This window comes from Erigeron canadensis, chromosome 3 (assembly GCF_010389155.1).
Source record: "Erigeron canadensis isolate Cc75 chromosome 3, C_canadensis_v1, whole genome shotgun sequence".
NCBI classification, from domain to species: Eukaryota; Viridiplantae; Streptophyta; class Magnoliopsida; order Asterales; family Asteraceae; genus Erigeron; species Erigeron canadensis.
Genome location: NC_057763.1, coordinates 33,537,190 through 33,557,131, shown reverse-complemented (window position 1 = coordinate 33,557,131; position 19,942 = coordinate 33,537,190). Strand labels below are relative to the sequence as shown.

The following is a 19,942-nucleotide window of genomic DNA, read 5'->3' as shown; positions in this document are numbered from 1 at the left end:
AATATGGGCTAGCCCAATGGGCACTTTGTCGAGATAAATAGTGATCATACTGGTCGTATAGTCTGCCTACTTCGTTTTTTTCTCGTTTCTTAGGGTATTTACAATGTTAGGTTGCTGAATGCTTTTTTTTTTTATTAAAAAAAGCTATTGAAAAGCTTTTTATCATTGAGATAATGACTTTTTTTTTAAAAGGATGATATTTTTCAACTTATTGAAGCAAAAGTTTTTTTCTTACACACTCAATGTAATTAAAGGAAGTGGAGAAAATAAGTTTTGAAAATTATATTGTTCTAATAATAATGAGATAAACCAAAAAAAAGCTATTAATAGCATTTTATCCTTGGAAATGCTCTTACTATGCATATTTCACTATTATTGTCCAAAAACCATAATATATTTCGTATTGCAAATTTTTTTTTTGGTCGTCATTGTGTTTCCTTTAAATACATATATAGTTTTTATTAGTATATTGTCTGGTTTTTAAAAATATAAATGAACTAGATAATTGTCTCATTTAATATGCGATGTGAATATATATAATTAATATAATTTTATTGTTTTTTTAAAAAAAAACATAGATCTACACTTATATATATTACTAGGTATTGTACCCGCACGATGTGCGGATTGTTATAATTATTGTTCAAAAAGGTTGAAAAACAAAAGCTAAGATAAATATGTTATTGTTCTCTTTTTTTCCCCCTTTTTTGTTACCATTTTATACATAACCATTTGGTAAGATCAAAAGAAATTTTTATCACGGAAGATAATCACATATATTTCAATAGCTTATTTTGTATATCTAGTTTATTAGTGATTTTAGTTATAAAGTCTTTGTTGATTTATTTTTATTTTCTTTGAACATGAGTTGTAAACATTATTAGGTTTAATTACTTAATTTTTATATGGAGAGATCGAAAAGTTGCAAATTATAAAAAAAAATACTGGATCACTTTTTTCAGGGTTAATCCGACCTTCTTTCCCATGCATTTCTTTCCCCCCTTTTCCGCCAACTCTTTTTTGGCCTTAAGAACGCTGGTTTTAGAAATCCTGGGCGATGGGAAACGTTGCAGGACTCGAGTTTTGATGTGTATTTTCTAGTCTTAAATTTATAAACACGAAATACCTAGCTACTTACTACTACACACTTGCGGGCAGTGGACCCGTTCGTATGCAGTATAGTTGACTTGGTAAACCGAGGTCGAACACAAGGACTTAATAAGCAATTGTTATAATAAAATGATTCAGATTAAAAAGGGGGGTTTTGTGACCGAATTGTCACGTTGCAAAAGTTAGTAAGAAAAGTCAGTAATCCCGTAAGATTAATCGCAAGAGAATATTTGGTTGTTGAATCTTAACACAGATTTGAAAAGAACACCTACTTGGGTCAGCTCACATGCCAATCATCGGGTCTAAATATTACTTGCATTTGTTGAACGACTCAAAAGGTAGACAAGATGAACTCCAGTTATACTTGAAACTTTAACTGCTCAAAACATAATTATTGCTCCCGCACTTAATTTCTACTCTAAACAGTTAAGCATTAAATACCTGAGTTGATTTTATGATTTAATCTTTTGAAAGCTTTCTCCCGAACTGCTTATTCGCCTAATCAGATCCCTCTATCATAAGCATTTACACACTTAAAATGAATTTAATTGTTTAAAATCTTTATCGTTGATTTCTCCCGAACTCCAACGACTTTAGGTTAATTATGGACCGATCAACCTTTTCATAAATCAATTGACAATGACATAGATTTCTTCCGAACTTCTAATTACAATTATCAATCAATAAATATAAAAGATAAATACAATATTTAAACTCAAATAAATATGGATCTTTGATTAAACATGAAAATCTTGTCCAACGATTGCAAGTAACATTCAAAACAACCCTATGACATGTTTACTACCCAAGCGGGTGTTGAAGGATTTAGCTACTTATAAATAAAAGATAAAAACAAACAATAATATATAAAAACATATTGTACCGAATGTTGAAATCGTTTGAGAATGATAAACAATAGCTAAATAAATCTCCAATCGTTCTAGCGATCTTCAAAGAATGTTTGTAGATGCAAAACCCTTGAAAAGATGCTAAAAATCGGCTGGAATGCAAAAGTTAGGGTTTTGGAATGATAAAGCAAGCTATTTATAAGTTTCCAAAAATCTGCCCAGATTCGGACCTAGTTGCGGGGAAACTACCAAGTTGCGGGGCAACGAGGTCCAGCTTCATGTTGACTTGTTGACGTCCAATGATTTAAAGCTGAAGGTGTTGCGGGACAACTTCATAAGTTGCGGGGCAACGATTCTCCTCTGTTTTCCAGTTGCGGGGCAACTCCCCACTTTCCAGCTTTGACTTTCATTGACTTTCTGCTATCTTCATCCAAACACTCCAGGAATCATCCGTTAGCACTTATTTCACATCAATAATGTCGTTTTCTCCAGATTTACGCTTAAACACCTGTAAGTAACCTGAAACACTAACAAACACCATAAACGCACCATATGTATACAAAAACGACTTATAAACCATGCTAAAACAACTACATTCATTGTGGGAAATGGGTCTAAAATACGGCATATCAAGTTTTCCAAAACAGAATTAATTAGCTTGATGCTTATTTTCTTCTTTCTCTGTTTCTCATAATTATCATAAAAGGGTATTAGTTTTTATGTGAGAATATGTAAGTAAAAACTTTGATCGGTGGCAACTTGATAAACTCGAAAGATATGAAAAATAATCTTCAACATTGATATGTTATTTTGTGGACACGAAAACCACCCTCCTTATAATGGTCGAGATCCTTATGTATATAGATTGCACGAACAAAATTGTCATAAATTAGGTGGATTAGTTCCACTTGAAGCAAATCCGCCAATATTTTCATAATTATATATCTATGACACAACAAATGAGGTTGAACACAAATTCAACGCATCCAGGTTTGATCCTTTGTAATTCATTATCAAAATTGGAAATGATTTTTTTTTAGTTATCATATATTACATACGGCCATAAGAGGCCAGATTTATATATAAGATTTACTTTTTCAATATTTTATATATTACTTTTATTTAATTAGATTTAATAAATAAGATTTGATAATTTTGATGGAAGATTTTTTTTTTTTTTGCTTCTTTTAATATTTTTTTATAAATATAAAATAAAATATTGCTAAAAAAGTAGGGAGATGACACATTGGACAAATCCTATATGGCAATTTTTTAGCATAGATTTGAATTTGAAGAATGCTTTAGAAAACTCGGTTAACTACTGTTTTAATAATTATATAGATATGTTGGAAAAAAGTTAATATTATGATTATGTCAAATTTTTTTTGTTGATTACGTAGGACACCATAAAATATACGTTAATATATATAAATATGGTTTAAAATGTCATTAACGTTAACAAAGTTTTGCCATTTATTTAAAATGTACCATGAAGTTATTCACCTTTATTAGAATAGTTGCTTTATGTCAATCAATTGACAAATTTATTGATCCTTTAGTTAAAAAGAATTCAAATTATAATTTCAATGGGAGACGAAGATCATTTTTTTCACTACATTTGGGACCCACGCAAAGTTGAAAACGCTAATGCAATAGCAGGTCTTGCACCCCTCAAAGAAAGGCGCCCGATAGAAAAAAAAAATTATTTTTTTTAAAGGTGAATTTCGCTGAAAACTTCGTGTCGCGCTTCAACAGCAAGAGGTCTAGCATACGTTGTCTTAACCGAATCCGCGCTAGAGACCTCCCTCGAAGTAGAAATGCCTATTTCAAATACCCAATGGGAGAAAACTCGACAATTAATCGGAGTAAACTCTGCCCCTTCAGACTTGAACCTGGGTAAACCCAAGCCAAGCCCTCATAAAGAGAATTCCTTATGTCCTCCCCAAGGCTTGAACACAAGACCTCATGTATGGATGAATGATCTTTCAACCATTGAGCTAATGCTCAAGGACCTGATAGATTAGCATATAACTCATGTTTTATACGTACTTAACAACAACAATATTCTATTCGCATATTCGGTCAAAGACAAATATATAAAAAGAACTAGTGTTCAGACCCGTCTAATGGACGGGTAGTCTCAAAATATATTAATCAAAGCTAAAAAATTGGAATTCAAATGTATTAAATAGATATAGCAATATCAACTTAGAAATTTGCTAGCTGAATAGCCACCCGTCGGTCAAAATACTCCAAAGATTATTCGCCCAAAAAAGAAACATACGAAAATTAACTCTATATAAATATTGATTCTAGTTTACCCCTGTATTTTCAAGTTTAGTTAAATAAAAAATATACAGTTTCTTATATTCTAAAAGTGTAAACTATATAAAAGTATAATTCATTATTTTTAAATTGGGTTAAAATGTAAATTGGTGATGAAAAATCCAAAAGTGTAAGTTAATTATTTTAAATTGGGTCAGGTGTAACTTGGTGATGGGAAACCAATAAGTATAAATTAAATGTTTTAGATTGTGGTTAAAGTGTAAATTGGTGATGGAAAACCAAAAAGTGTAAATTAATTTAGATTTAATATTAAAAAAATAGAAAATTAATAAGGAAGGAGGATTAGACTCAAAGAGGTGGATTAGGGGTGCCAAGTGTACCCCCAACCCCCTCTTTTAGTTATATTATAGATATGCATATGTAGAATTTAGCCAAATACTTTTATCTCTACTACATTATAAAACATTTGTTTCCTCTATTTTTTCAAAATTTAACTAAATAAAAACTTCAAAATACTCCTATTACTTATTCATAATACCTTTAGAAGAAATCTCAACCATTCATTTTTTTTTTCTCTCTTAAAATCTTAATCACTTATTTTTTTTCTCACCTTCGTAAATCATTTTATTTTTATAAATTCATTCAAAATCTTTTATTTCAAAAAGCATACATCGATAAATTACGAGTATAAAACTATATGAGTGATCTTAAAATTTCATGTATTTTCATTAGAGATGTCATTCGGTATACTTTCGACGAATTTTTAAATTCGAGAGCGGGGCCCGGACAGCTGAGGTATTTAGCTATCACACTCTATGATTTATTACCTCCTATGACTTATCACCTCGTCATCTCACCGTCGCAACGCACGAATATTTTGTCTCGCTATTATTTAATTAGTAAAGTTGCATCAAATGATTAACATTTTTTTCTTTAAAGAGAAAAGTTAAGAGTTATATTATCATGTTTTATAAGGTCGAACAATTTTTTTTTATTTTATATTTAATCTTGAAACAAACTATCCATCTTAAAAATAAAGGAAAACGATTAATCCTCCTAACCAAACAGCCTAATAATCCTCCTAATCATGAGATAATAACACGTGGAAAAATCAGGGGGCAAGATTATAAAAGATAACTAGTGGATACCACATGTCACATTTTTAATGTTTTAAGAAGATTATTAGGCTATTTGATTATGATGATTTAACATTTTCCATAAATAAATAAAAGTAAAAGTATACATTTTAGATGTAAGTTATTTTGAGAACTCATAAAAAAAAAAAAACTCAATAACCATTCAGGACTACATATTCTTTATCCTTTTCTCTTTCTTCAATTAAATAATAAAATTTATCCAAATCATTAAAAATGTTTTATCTCAAAAACCGTAAATCGTTAGACGAAACAAAAAACATGGGTAGTCTTAAAATTTGGTCCTCTATCATTAGAGATCCAATTCGATATATTTTTGACGACTTTTTAATTTTCGTTTTCTTTTTGGTATTAAAAATAACTTACACATATGTAGGTTGAACAAAAATTATGATTCAGAGCGGGTTTCGCCCTTAAGGAGATTCATAATCTAAAGCTGGTGGGGGTGATAGGTTATTGAGGGTGATAGGTCATATTGTGATAGGTCATAGAGGGTGATAAGTCATAGGGGGTGAACGGTAACGGGCTCTGCCCTTAACCTTCATTGTTGTGTACATATGTTCATTTACTAATTTACATGTGAAAACAATGATCATACACATGTATAGGTACACAAGTACAAGAGGAAAAAAAACGAAAATTAAAAAGTCGTCAAAAGTATATATCGAATTGGATCTCTAATGAAAGAGGACGAAAATTTAAGACTACCCATGCTTTTTGTTTCGTCTAACGATTTACGGTTTTTGAGATAAAACATTTTTAATAAATTAGGTGAATTTTATTATTTAATTGAAGAGAGAAAATAAGAAAGAATATGTGATCCAGAATGATTTTTGAGTTTTTTTATTTATGGATTCTTAAATAACCTTTCTCATACATTTTAACCTCTATCATAGATATAGCACTAGAAGCCAAAACTCATGATAACCAGCATTAAATTTTATAAATATTAATTAACACTTAAATGAAAGTGCTTTTAAAAAAACATCCAAATGAAAATCTTTTCTCAAATCATGCAACTCACGTTTTAATCAAATGGTAGAAGAAAAGATGGAAAAATCCACTACAACTATCTCTTCTATATATAAAACTCTAAGTCCAATTATAAAACTTAGCTTAATTAAAGCTTAGTTTGGCACATCTAAAACCTTTTCATTCATTGATTTATTTTAAGTTTTATTAAAAGAGGTGATCCTTACACAACATGTTTTTGCCATACACAACACTGTATGCATTATACAGTTAATGCATACAGTGTTGTATATGGCTAAAAGTGGTTGTGTAAAAATTATTTCCCTTTTATTAAATGTGACCTCATAAACAAATATTTGATAATAACAAACAAACTCAGTGGCGGTTTGTTAGTTTCCACCGAAATTCTATGCAAATCGTATCATATTTTGTTTGTATATATTGATTATATGTTACAACAAATCTCCATATATCTAAATCCAAACTTATTTATAAAACTAAATAAACTAATTAATAAATTTAAAATAACCGTAACTTACTAAACTTATGTCATGTTCTAAGACATATTGAGCTTATTAATAAAACGAGAAGGTTATCCACGTAATGTGGCGGCAACAACGAGTGGTGTCGGTGTTGATTTAACGAGGTAATGTAAAAGTAATTAATTTCATTAAGAATATTATACGTATATTATGTTGAGATATTTATATTAGTTAATAGAGAGAGGTAATTTAAGTATTTTAAATGCTGAAAGCTAAAATATGGAAAAAAAATGATTTGCTTTATAAGAGTATATATATGAGTCTTATTAATATAAAATAATCATTGAGTCTATCACTAATCACTAAAGTTTATAAAATAATCACTTAACATAAATTTTAAGTATGTGTGTTTAATTTGGTATGGCAGGTACTATATTTTTATGCACAACCTACAGGTTTTATTTTAAAGTTTTCCAAATGAATTTAGTACATCTTTAGTTTCTTGAGGGAAAGGTGGTGTTCATCTTCCACCTGCACCAAAAATAATTAAAAAAAATTATACATATCAAAAATTCATCTCTGAGTTTTATGATAAAGTAAAACTGTATTTTGATTACAAGTTACATAACTGTCATTAGCAAAACCAATAAAATTAAATAAATCATTGTAATTAAAATCTTTTAACAATCTGATTTGCATATTAATTAGCTATTAACTTGCATAAAAAACATAACTTATAAAAAAAAGATATACATCGGTGATAAACGTAATACCTCAACTAATTCAAAGACAAACAAAACAAAACATATAATAACACGTTGAAATGTGTTCAATTTTGATATATATGATCATATTTCAAATTTATTGTTAGTATAGTTTTATATTTCGAACTTTTCTATTTGTGATTTATGTATTCAAATAAACTTTAATGGTACGTTATAATGGTATGTTATTATAAATTTATGTGTATTTTGTTAGCTTTATTGTCAAATTTTTACATTTAATAATTACGTCACAATTTAACAATTACGTCACAATTTCTATAAATGTAATAAAATTATCCGGGTATACTCAGGTGATTAAGCTCGGAACAAAATAAAACAAGCAAATACACCTTCTTTGAACAAAGAAAAAACCCACGTTTGATAAAAACGTGTATAAACACCAAATAAGAGCGAATAAATCCATCCTTGAAAACCTACACAAAATCTTTCAAGCCGCCCCTATTGACCACCGGCGATCGGAAAATGGTAAAACACCATCACCGCCGATCGGAGTGGCGGGTGTCATCCAAAATGTCGATCCCCATTTGGGTTTATTATAATTAAGCATTTCAAAATGGAGAAGACTGTTAATAATAAGTATTGTAAAGAGCTAGAAGTGGGTGTGAAAGTTGTGCAAATGGCTTGTTGTTTATGTCAGAAATTGCAAAAAGGTTCATTTGGTCCTAACCCAGATCATGTTGTTTCTAAACATGATGATTCACCTGTTACTGTTGCTGGTATGTTTTTTGTATTTTAATTGTTTTTATGCAATTTTTTTCCTTTTTGTTCTTTTCATCTAAAGTTTCGATTTTTATCAAGATTTTGCTTCTTTTTTTTAATACCCAAGTGTCATTTAGTTAAATAAATAGGAAATGTTCACAGGAGTATCGGTTAGACAACGTATATATTAGAGCCAGCCACCATAGTTAGCCTAAACAGGATCCCTCTTTTTTACTTTTTATACCTTTTTTTCAAATAAATTATGTTTGATATTCCCTGAATACTCATTTTTAGTAATGCATGTGTACATAGGTAAATCTTGATATGAATTTTTAAAAAAAAAACTTTTGAAGAATTTGTGAGTTGGGAGTTTCAACATTTGATATCAGAAGTCATATTTTGTATCTGACATTAAGATATGAGATTGCTTTTAGGTTACCTTAATGGTATTGGTCACAATAGTTTTAGTATGCTTTAGGATGTGGATAAAGTGTTGTATATAAGAATGGATATGTGTAAAATGGTTTAAGAAGTTAAGAATATGCAATGATCAAGGGACCAAAGCTTACAACTTCATAAATAAACAGATTGGAGTGTACAAGCAATGATTAGTTGGATACTATCAGACACATTTGGTAGAGAAAATGTGTCAATTGTTGCTGAAGAAGATGCACAAACACTCTCTGATGGTAATGCCACAAGTTTATTGGAGTCCGTGGTTGCAACCGTGAATGAAAGTTTAGCCATGGCACCACGTTTTGGTCTGAAGGGACCACCCGCACCCCTTGGGGGTTCCGAAGTTCTTGATGCTATAAGCCGGTGCAACTCAACTGGTGGTCCGGTGGGAAGGCATTGGGTCCTTGACCCTGTTGATGGAACTTTAGGGTTCGTGCGTGGAGGCCAGTATGCTGTGGGTTTGGCTTTGATTGAAAATGGGAAGGTTGTGGTTGGAGTTCTTGGGTGTCCTAATTATTCGAGTAAAAAGAAATTGGTTAACAACTCAAGTTCACCAAAATCGGATTTGTGGCAAGAAGGATGTGTTATGTACACAAGTAAAGGTAGTGGTCAATCTTGGATGCAGCCATTAGTTCATGGTGATGGGACCTTCGAGTGGCCCAATTCAGCTAGTGTTATACGGGTTTCTTCTATTGATAACCCTGTAATGGCTACATTTTGTGAACCTGTGGAGAAAGCCAACTCTAACCATTCGTATAGTGCTGGAATTGCATACAGTTTAGGACTTAGGTGAGCTCAAATTCTCACTTATTTTATTCAATCTTTATTGTAGGTTTCAGTTTTATCCTATTAGTTATGAATGGGTCAATATGGATTGCGCTATTATATCAAACGGGTCAAGTCAAACAATATAGTTTAAAAGGAAACGGGTTAAATGGATTGAACATGGGCCAAAGCCTAGTCCATTTACGATTATCATTTTTATAGTATTGGTTCTGCACTCGTAACTAAAACAATATTATGTAATCAGCCTTTTAAAAGATTTAAAAAAGTGTGCGCATCAATCCGACCCAGAACAGCCCGTTCAACCCGTGTCAAATAATGACCTGTTTCAACCTAAACAACCCATTTCGACGTCTTACCCAACCCGCTCATCCCATCTTCTGGTATTCTTGTTTGTTTTTACATAATAGTTGTTTCCTTTTGGTATTTTATTTGCAGAAAGCAACCGTTGCGTGTTTACAGCATGGTGAAATATGCTGCAATTGCACGTGGAGATGCAGAGATATATATGAAGTTTGCAAAAGCCGGATATAAGGAAAAGATATGGGATCATGCTGCAGGGGTGGTGATTGTGGAAGAAGCTGGTGGTGTAGTGACTGATGCTGGCGGAAGGCCATTGGATTTTTCAAAAGGGGTGTATCTCGAAGGTCTTGATCGGGGTATCGTGGCTTGTTCCGGGTTGAACTTACATGAGAAAATCATAGGGGCTGTTTATGCTAGTTGGGACTCTTCTCACTTGTAAAAACTTTCTTTTAAGCAAATTCTTCAAAAGGGCTGTTACAAGTCATATAGTCGTATGTTGTCTTTCAAGATTAGCTGTTGAAGACTTGAGGTCTTGAGGACTATAGTTTTTTGCAGTTAGCTTTCAATTAATATACTCCTTTTTAATTCTTAATAAGAAACATAATTTTGTAGATATTAATAGTTAAGAGTTAATTACATGAATTGTCGTCCAACTCCTCAAACACAGTCCCTCGTCGAAACCATTAAAATGAACAGTCCCTAATGTTACATTTTGCTTTACAAAAGCAGTTCCTTCTCAGGTAAAACATTTTGCTTTACAAATGTTCTTTAAATGACCATTATCTCCTCTTGTTTATGAACTTTCTATTGTTCTTATAGTACGTCATAAATATCAGTTTCAGTACTTATAAGAAAAAAAACTTAAATTTAAATTACAAAACATTTTTTAATTTTTTTTAAAACTGCTAAATGTATATAATTTGAAATTTTTTATTTGTATATTTATAAATGTTTTTGTTATTGATGTTATGAAACTTTTATAATTTTCTCAAATGCTTTTAGTAAAGTTTTGAAAATATTCATTAAAATTTTTATGACAAAAATATAAATAAAATATATTTATAGAAAACGTTTGAAAGCCAATTTATAATTAAAAAAAACTTATTTAAAAAACTTAGAAATTGTTTTACCTATTAATTTCAAATTAAAGTTTTTTATTAAGTATTGGAAATGATATCAGTAACGTACTAGCTAGAAGGACCAAAAAAAATTATAAACAATAAAGTATAATGGTCTTCTGAAAAAATTATTTTCATGAAAGAAGACCCTCTTTATAATAGAAAAATGTAAATTTGAGTACTGTTCATGCCACGAGGAAAGATTGTGTGATTTGTGTATGTGGATTTGGACAAACCAGAGGCACAATTTATGTAATTAACTTTTTTTTTAAAGGTAAATTTCGTATAAAATTTCGTGTCGTGATTCGATAAAGAAAGGTCTAGCATACGTTATCTGAACTGGGTCCACGTTAGAGAGCTCTCTCAAAGTAGAAATGTCTATTTTAAATACCCAATGGGAGGAAAACCCCCTACTAATCCGTCCAAAGGCATGACGATTAATAGGGTAAACTCTGCCCCCTCAGACTTAAACCTGAAAATACCCAAGTCAAGCTCTCATTGAAGAACTACCTATATTTCAAAGTTGATGGAATGGAGATTCGAACCTGAGATCTATAAGTCAACAGGGGAACTCCAAACTACTCCACCAACTCATTATTGATTAATTTATGTAATTAACTAATTTGGTAATTAAAACTAAAGATTTTCTTGACTCAAAAGTCAAAACTTACTTTAAAAAATTCAATAAATCTGGATTGGGAAAGTCAAATTTGAGAACATACATAGTCAGCAAAAGTTGCATCAAATATAAATAAATAATGAAGACTTTGAGTGCAAAAATTGACATGTTTAGAAAGTCATTTTCATCTATGTGCTTATTCATTTACTACTTTTATATCGTGTAAAAATATGGTTGAAGTTGTAAATGTATGTTAGTGAGTTAGTCTTTAGTATTTGATCGTTTATTTTTTAGGTAACATGACATCTATAACATGTGAGAGTAACTAGGAGTATCGTTTTTCCAACGGTTAAGTGTATCAAATTTATTGGAATTTTAGTGTATTGTGACATTCTGTAGCTTGTGACATAACATGTCGTTGAATTCAACTATATGCTCATTTTATTTTGTTTAATTAATTATATTAGTTGCTATGCAAGTAATTAATTATATTCCTGATTAAGCTGGTTGGTCCAACTAAGAAAAATATGAGAATTTTGGGCATCAACCGAGAATAGAATTCTCTAATTCTTGCCAATTAAGCACAAGAATCATACACTATGTAAATCAGTAAATGTGTAGTGTAGGCCCTATATTTTATAATTTCATGTTTGGTTAATTGTAAAAATGTTCTATAAACACAATATCATCTTCAAACTTGTACAATACCATAATTTTTTTTTACCACTCTCATAGGCCATTTCATTACTATCACAAAAGTTGAATGGCGATAACAAGTGAAGTTGGATCGATCCAACAATGATATCAAATGGGCTTAAACAATACGAACCGGTAGTGAGGGTTTGAACTTTGAACTGGTCGAATACGCCACTGCCATCAATCAAGTGCACAGAATCTTCCATTTAGACGCATATGTATACGTTTATATGCATTGACGGATTATGCAATTCTCACTTGCCACGTTAAGGTCGGGCACTTGGGCTAAATCCATCATTGAATTCTCAACCTTTTAGGGTAAACTGTGAAGTGAATCCATATTGAAATACGAGTACCAATTCTTGGCATGGACACAAGTCACACAATCAGTGAGACGTTGCCACAGAGTCCAAATTTTTTTCACTCCGATTCCATATGGGTGTCCATGTCATATCTTACCAAACATTACCAAATTAAGTAATACAAAATAAAAGAGGTAAAGAAAAAAAAACTGTCACAATCACCATCCCCCACTCTGATGGATCGGTGCCACCATGCCAATATGCAATAATGATGCAGTGTGTGATCATGTTATAATAAATCGAATGTCCGGATATAATTTAAGCTTACATGGTCACACGAAATAACACGGTAACTCTATATTATTAATTAATATATTAAAGTAATATATTATTTAAAATATCACGAAATAATTAATAAACGATTGGTTAAATGTTTATTAATTAAAAGAGAAGGATTAAAGTGTAAATTGGAAAGGTTTCCTACTTGTACACTAATAGGAAGGGCCAAAAATTCCATGGGTTTTTTAGGCCTTAACTAAACTTGTTCACCAAATTTAAAACCCTAATTAATTAGCCATATATATAAGTGTTAAAAGTTAAGGGTTTTGGAAGACAATTAGATTTATAAAACCATAAACATTTATCTTCTCTTTCTTTTCCTCTTTAGTTCGGTCGATCAAAAGAAAACAAAACTAAAAACATTAGTTTTGTTTCATCCATATATTATACACACATTTAATGGCTTAGCATTGAATTTGTGGTTTACTTTGTTGAACGGCAACAAAGGGTTTATGGATTTCGGTTTCAACTACATCGAGGAATACAACAGGTTTGTGAGTACGTGATCGGGTACTAGCATACGGTAAAAGGGTGTTTAGTGTGCGATCGTAGAGGAGTTTTACTTTAAGCCCTAAATAATAATGATCTTATTATTAATAATCTTATTAGAAACTTTGCGCAAATGTACACGTTTCAATTCTCTATTTGTTAATTAATTTGATTACATATACGTTTTCTTTCTGCTGCATACTCATGTTTTATGTTTTTGTGTTCATATTCTAAACAGATGCATCATGCCACATGTTGATCGCTACCAAATCATGCGGAGTGGCAATAATGCTGCATATTGATTTTCCGTACCGAGCTTCCATACCGTCCACAACCCACACCCTTGTATCAAAAGAAGTTAATATTTTCTGATAAAAATTAGATATTTTCTTACTTTATTTTAACACACTATATATATATATATAAATATTATTCTTAGGAAATTTACACTACCATTCTCAAAAATACTTCATGGCTCAATCAAAAAGACAAGTCTGTATTACTGTATTTTTTTTTTGAACGATCAATCAAAGTTGTTATTAATCACCAATTGTCAGCAATGTACTGACCAAAAAACAACCCATCAAAAATTTAGTACAATTACCACTTCACCAGCAAAAATTAAAGAGTAAAATAAACAAGCAACAAAAGATAATAAGTTATATAGAAGTAACACTATGATGCAACAGCACTCAATGCAAACTACCATCCAATGCTATTCCCATCGAATGCACCCCATAAGTTCCAGGTCAAATTCGGTTTTCTTGCACGACTCTTGATCCACAAAAAACTCTTATGTAGTGAACATTCCAATGCTATTCCTATCGAATGCAGCCCATATAGCTTTAATCTCACCAACTGATCTTTGTAGTGAACATTCCATACCGTTGAAAACAAGATCATTACGGGCACGCCAAATACACCATATAGCCACCAACACAATTCAGTATTACTGTATACTTCAAGATCGTTTCGTACACCTCCCAGCTGGCTCCCATAAATGAATACTCAGCTCGTAATTTTTTGTAAGGTTGGAAAAATTTGTCAAATATTGGTCAAATTGAAACGACACAACTCGATTTAATAGAAAAATAAGGATTTTTTTTTTATTACCCACTGCGCCGTAGTGGATGGATGCAATCCCCATTGCGCCGCAGTGGAAGTAACATGCTCCCTGGATCCGAGAATCCCCACTGCGCCGCAGTGGGTAAAATTACCCCCACTGCGCCGCAGTGGGCACCAGTTCAGCAACACCAAAAATCGTTAGATGCTTAATCAAACTTGCAGACTACCAAAATCAAAACCAAACCTCATAATACAACATTTCTAAGTTCAAATAAGTTTTCGACTCAGAAATAAGCAAGGTAAAAGTATCCGTTGACCAAACATTCATTTTACCACCAAATGGGTCAATTACCCGAGTTGACATCTTACAAATGACGACGTATAAAATTAGAAATTTTGGTATGACCCATTCGTAAAATCATCATCCAAAGCTGTTACGGATTATGAGTTTCTCCAAAACACATATAAACAAAATCAATACATTACAACTACAAAACAACCCATTTAAAATACCCAAAAACTCGAGTCCAACACTAGACATCATAATAATTCTCCAAAAAGACATAACAAGAGTACAAAGAGCCGATAGTTTAAAGGGGGTCACTATGGGTCCTATTACCAATACCATTATCCGTATTTAACCAAAGCAACCCATATCCATTAAGCATCTTTAACTTCAATCTTTACAATACTTACTTTCTTCCGCATCCGGGACAACCTATAAAAGGGTAAACAATTAAAAAGTAAGCAAAGCTTAGTGAATAATCTTGCATACGTTTATACATACGAAGGAGGGCACGCACAAGGACTATTACATGTAACCTATGACACCGTCATGCCACATTTACATGCTCACCTTGCACACTAATCACAATATATGGATCCATATAAGCTAAACAACATAATCATGATTATCTATCGGGGTTCTTAGGCCACCGGAGGTTCTTAGGCCTCAATCGATCAACTATCGGGGTTCTTAGGCCCCAGAGGTTCTTAGGCCTCATAATCACAATGCCCCACATGGGCTTAAGCCACATCAATTACCACAAATGGACAAATAAACTTCAACATGGTGGTCAACACCACCATGGACAAAAGGCTTTAACATGATGTGGTCAATTGATCCAACATATACATAAAGGTATGCAAAAATACTCACCTCCTCCGCGACAACCAAAATCATAAATCAAGAAGACCGCATGAACACAAAACATGTATGCTTCAACCTAGCAACAAATCATAACGCATAAAGGATCATCAATCACATACTAGGCCATCTAGCCATAATCACTAGCATTCCAACACCAACCCATCATTCACAATATTATATTAATATTGGGTTGGTTCATCAAACATGTATCTCTTATATTATTCTCATTTGACCAAAACTTACTTTCATACCAAATTCGTCATTTTCATATTTGACCAAGCAGACTTCAAACAAGCATAACTCAAGTTCTAATTACTCTTTTTACTTGATTCAAGTGGCCAAATTTAGGTGACACATATACCTACCTTTTATCTTTAGTGACCAACATGTGAATTGTCTTTCAAAGGTGACTTCTGGTCGTTTTAAAAACCAACACAGTTGCTGAAAACAGCTTTGACCTTACTGAATTCAAAAGACCATAACTTGAGTTCTACACCATATTTTGACCTCATTCCAGTGGTCACTTCTTCTTAACACATTTTAGTACATTTTATATTCAGTGACCAAAACATGAATTAACTTGCAAGAATGTGTTTTACCTGTTTTAACAACAGACATCAGAATCATTTTTGCTGAAAGATCAGCATTGCACCACTGGATTCAAAAATTCATATCTAGAGTTCTACTTCGTATTTTTAACTCATTCCAGTGGGAAAATTTACTTAACACAATAGCCTACATTTTCTTTTTAGGACTCAACAAGTGAAAATGCTGTCATGAAGGTGTTTAACTCGTTTCAAACTCAGGGACAGAATCTGTCCAACTTTGTTCTTACTAACATTCAACAAAATCTATCATGCAACCCAACTAAAAACCCCTAAATTGGTTAAATTAAAGAACCCTAACTTGTATTATATAAATTAACTCAATATAAAGAAAACCCCCAATTTCCCCAATTCAATTTAATAATAAGAACCCTAATTTCTACAATAATTAAAACTATGATTAATAAGATAATTACCTTAATGTTTCAAGAACAAAAATCATCAAGCCCTAATTTCTCCTCCTTCTTCCTCAAATTTTCAGCCACCACCACTAGGCATAAACCCCAATCCTTTAAATTTCTTAGATGTAATAATATTATTGTTATTATTAATCTTTGATGGAAACTTGAATTGTTTGGAAGATTAAGCTTGGAATTAGATTGAAGAATAAGAAGAATTGAGGAGAATCAATATAGTGGAGAGGTGATTCAACAAGAATGAAATGGCTGGACATCCTTTCTACATGCCACGTCCCATAATATTTTTGGTGGGTAAAATACCCGTTATCAGCTAAAATTCCAACTAAAACAATCCCATATTCAAAAATAAAATACTAGGAAACTATTTTAATGTCAAAACTATAATATGGGTTAATTTTCATTGGCTTAATAATTTAGGATGTTACACAAATGGTTCCATCATGTACCACAGTACCCTCACGTCCTATCAACCATGCATAACTTGCTGCAATAGCAAACCTACACATATACAGTATATCTTATTAAATTAAAATAAATATTGTTAACTCTGATTGAATATAAGAATTTAAATTATAATCTAATACTTCATATATCAGAAATATATTAGAAATTAGAAAAGACAAATAATTGGTTGATCGAAGTAAACAATCTCTTCCTCCATCATAGGATATATCTTTGGCATAATTAGCTAGAGTTGTCGCTAGAATTGGGTTGGAGTTAGAATTTGAAGTAGGAGGTTTTCTATTTCAAACATTTCCGGTTTAGGTGTTTAGTATAATGAAATGAGAAAAAAAAAGAATGAAAAAGACTTTTCTAGTTTGATTGCACTAAAAAATGTGAATGAGAAAAGAAAAATGGAAATGACTTGTAATTTCTTCATACTCATTTTTTATTTTATTTTTTCTATCAAAACTGAATCTATTCATTTTAGTAGAATATTTTCATACATGAATGAAACAATATTTTATAAAAATTCTTTTTACTTTAGGCTCTAAAAACACGTTACTAAGGCAGGTGATTCTTTCACGGTTGCTTTTGATACTTATAAGGAAGTCTAATATGAATAGACTATTATACCCTTATCCTATGTTTACAAATAAATTTTCACCTTTACATGTTTGACTCCAAAGTTCATGATCCATAAGCAATTAAGCACTATTCTTTTTCCCGAAACTTAACATCCGCATGCGTTACTATGTTCATCCCTTTCTCAGTTGGTTTTTATTTTAACATATTTTTCGATTGTTGTGATTAAAGAAATGGCACCATAATCATCAAATTTTTTCTCCAAATTTCTGCGAATAAATAAAAACCTTTCAATGTATTGACATTTTATCTTGATTATCATTTTACACAAAATAACTTTTTTTAATAATCATTTCTAGTATTCCAGTTAACAAAAAGTCAAAATTTGTTGATAAAGTCAGTCATGTATTCATATATATACATACCATATAATCTTGATTTTTAAAAAAATTGAATAACTGAAATTAAAAACCCTTGGTTTCAACTATAGTTATATATGGATATACATATACATAGAATAGATTTGAAAAGAAAATGACATGTTTATCCAAATTCGGAAAACGAGAACGGTGTGATCAACAGCCGGGTGTCGTACTGATGAACGAACTAGAAGAAAATTGAAGCTTTTGTACAGACCCGAGAAGACGAAGAGGAAGCAAGTGAAATGTCATCAAAAATCTATATATAAAGAAAAATGTTTGATTATTGTTTTGTATTTATATACACATAAAGAGATTTATATATATATATATATATATACTTGAATAGGAGGATTGACTAACGCAATTGGTAGATGATGAGCCGTAAAGGATTTTGGATACTTGGTTTTTGTTTGGAGAATTGGAGGACAAAGTTGAAAGGGTAAAAATATCCGGGCTAAACATAACTTACGGAGTTAGGGATACAATAGTCTATTTAAATTAAATTTCCTTGTATCCATCAATATTATTCGTGTAAGAATCAGCCCCTCAATTGCTAAACACACCCTATTCAATTCAATTTTTATTGACTTAAAACATATGTACAAGTAGCAGGCCAGGATATTTTTGGTGGGGGGCAAATTTCAAAATTGTTTATCATATTTATTATAGAGCCATCTTCGGGGAAAAAAACTTTTTAAAAAATGGGCCATGACTTGAGAATAGAAAAAATAGACTCTTAAAAGAATTTCGTTAATGTTGGGTTTAGTCCAATTATCAACTATTGGTGTGGAGATAGGCGAGTTTAGCATAGGTGAGTGTCAGCTATGGAAATATCTATCTTTTACATGAACATTAGTCTTTGCAATTTTGGAGCAATGATATGCAATTTAGCATGTACTGATTTGAAAAGAAAATAACATTTTCACATACAACTATACTATATTAATGTATAATATATTTACCCAAACAAAGAAAACACTTTCTTTAGTAACCTCTAATTTGAGAGAACTTCCACCATTCTTCAATGTTTTTTTTCAACTCTATTGAAAATCAAAACAACTCAAGATTTTTACTTTACGAATAGAGAATTTATCTCAAAACTAATGCTTCCATAATAAGTAACATACTATCAAAGAAGAGGCTTATGACAATGACAATAACATTTGTTTGTATTCATTTATTATGTATTTTTTATTTATTTATATCTTTTATATACCTTAAAAAATTTACATTGTATCAAAACTGAAATAGAAGCAGTTGACCACACTGCCCCATTAACCGTCTTTGTGTACAAGTCTTTCCGATTCAGTATAGAACATGTATACCCAACGAGTATAAAAACAAGAACGAAAAAGCAATAAGCTCACGCAAATGATGATAAAACAAAAAACGGATGAATATGTTCTCAATATGGTAAATTTATATAATAGGATTTGCTAATTAGTGCTTGTGTGGTAGTTGTGCATTTCATGAAGTTTGATTTTTTTTTTAAAAGTTTTGCTAAACGAAGTCTTAAGAGTTTCCGTTAAGGTGTATTAACTAGTTGTACAGTTACCATAAAAATCAGGGGTTACTTTTGATATGAAAATGTACAACATTTTTATACACCTTAAGTGAAACCCAAAGAAGTTCATTTAACATTTTCCTTTTTAAAATATGAAAATATGCATTTATCGATTCGTATAAAAATAATAAATTGTTATATTGAATTAATAAACATTAAATGTTTTTATAGAGTATTATTTAAGAAATAAAAGACTTCATTAAATTGGTCAATGATGACAAGTAACTGGTTAGAGGCATCCAATGTTTTA

At 31.2% G+C, this 19,942-nt stretch overlaps 1 protein-coding gene across 1 annotated transcript; it reads left to right on the top strand.

The window, feature by feature from the left end:
• The first annotated feature begins 7,977 nt into the window (after positions 1 to 7,977).
• On the top strand, positions 7,978 to 10,491 carry LOC122592608 (PAP-specific phosphatase HAL2-like). Its single transcript, XM_043764883.1, has 3 exons — positions 7,978 to 8,353; positions 8,924 to 9,581; positions 10,014 to 10,491. The coding sequence occupies exons 1-3, from the start codon at positions 8,191 to 8,193 to the stop codon at positions 10,315 to 10,317; spliced, it is 1,125 nt and encodes a 374-aa protein (XP_043620818.1). The 5' UTR covers positions 7,978 to 8,190; the 3' UTR covers positions 10,318 to 10,491.
• Positions 10,492 to 19,942: the final 9,451 nt, after the last annotated feature.

Bases quoted from the DNA above. Each gene is read 5' to 3' on its own strand.
- LOC122592608 (XM_043764883.1), top strand. From the start codon at position 8,191: ATGGAGAAGACTGTTAATAATAAGTATTGTAAAGAGCTAGAAGTGGGT. The intron at 8,354-8,923 runs GTATGTTTTTTG...ATAAATAAACAG, and splicing joins TTCACCTGTTACTGTTGCTG to ATTGGAGTGTACAAGCAATG. The intron at 9,582-10,013 runs GTGAGCTCAAAT...TTTTATTTGCAG, and splicing joins GCATACAGTTTAGGACTTAG to AAAGCAACCGTTGCGTGTTT.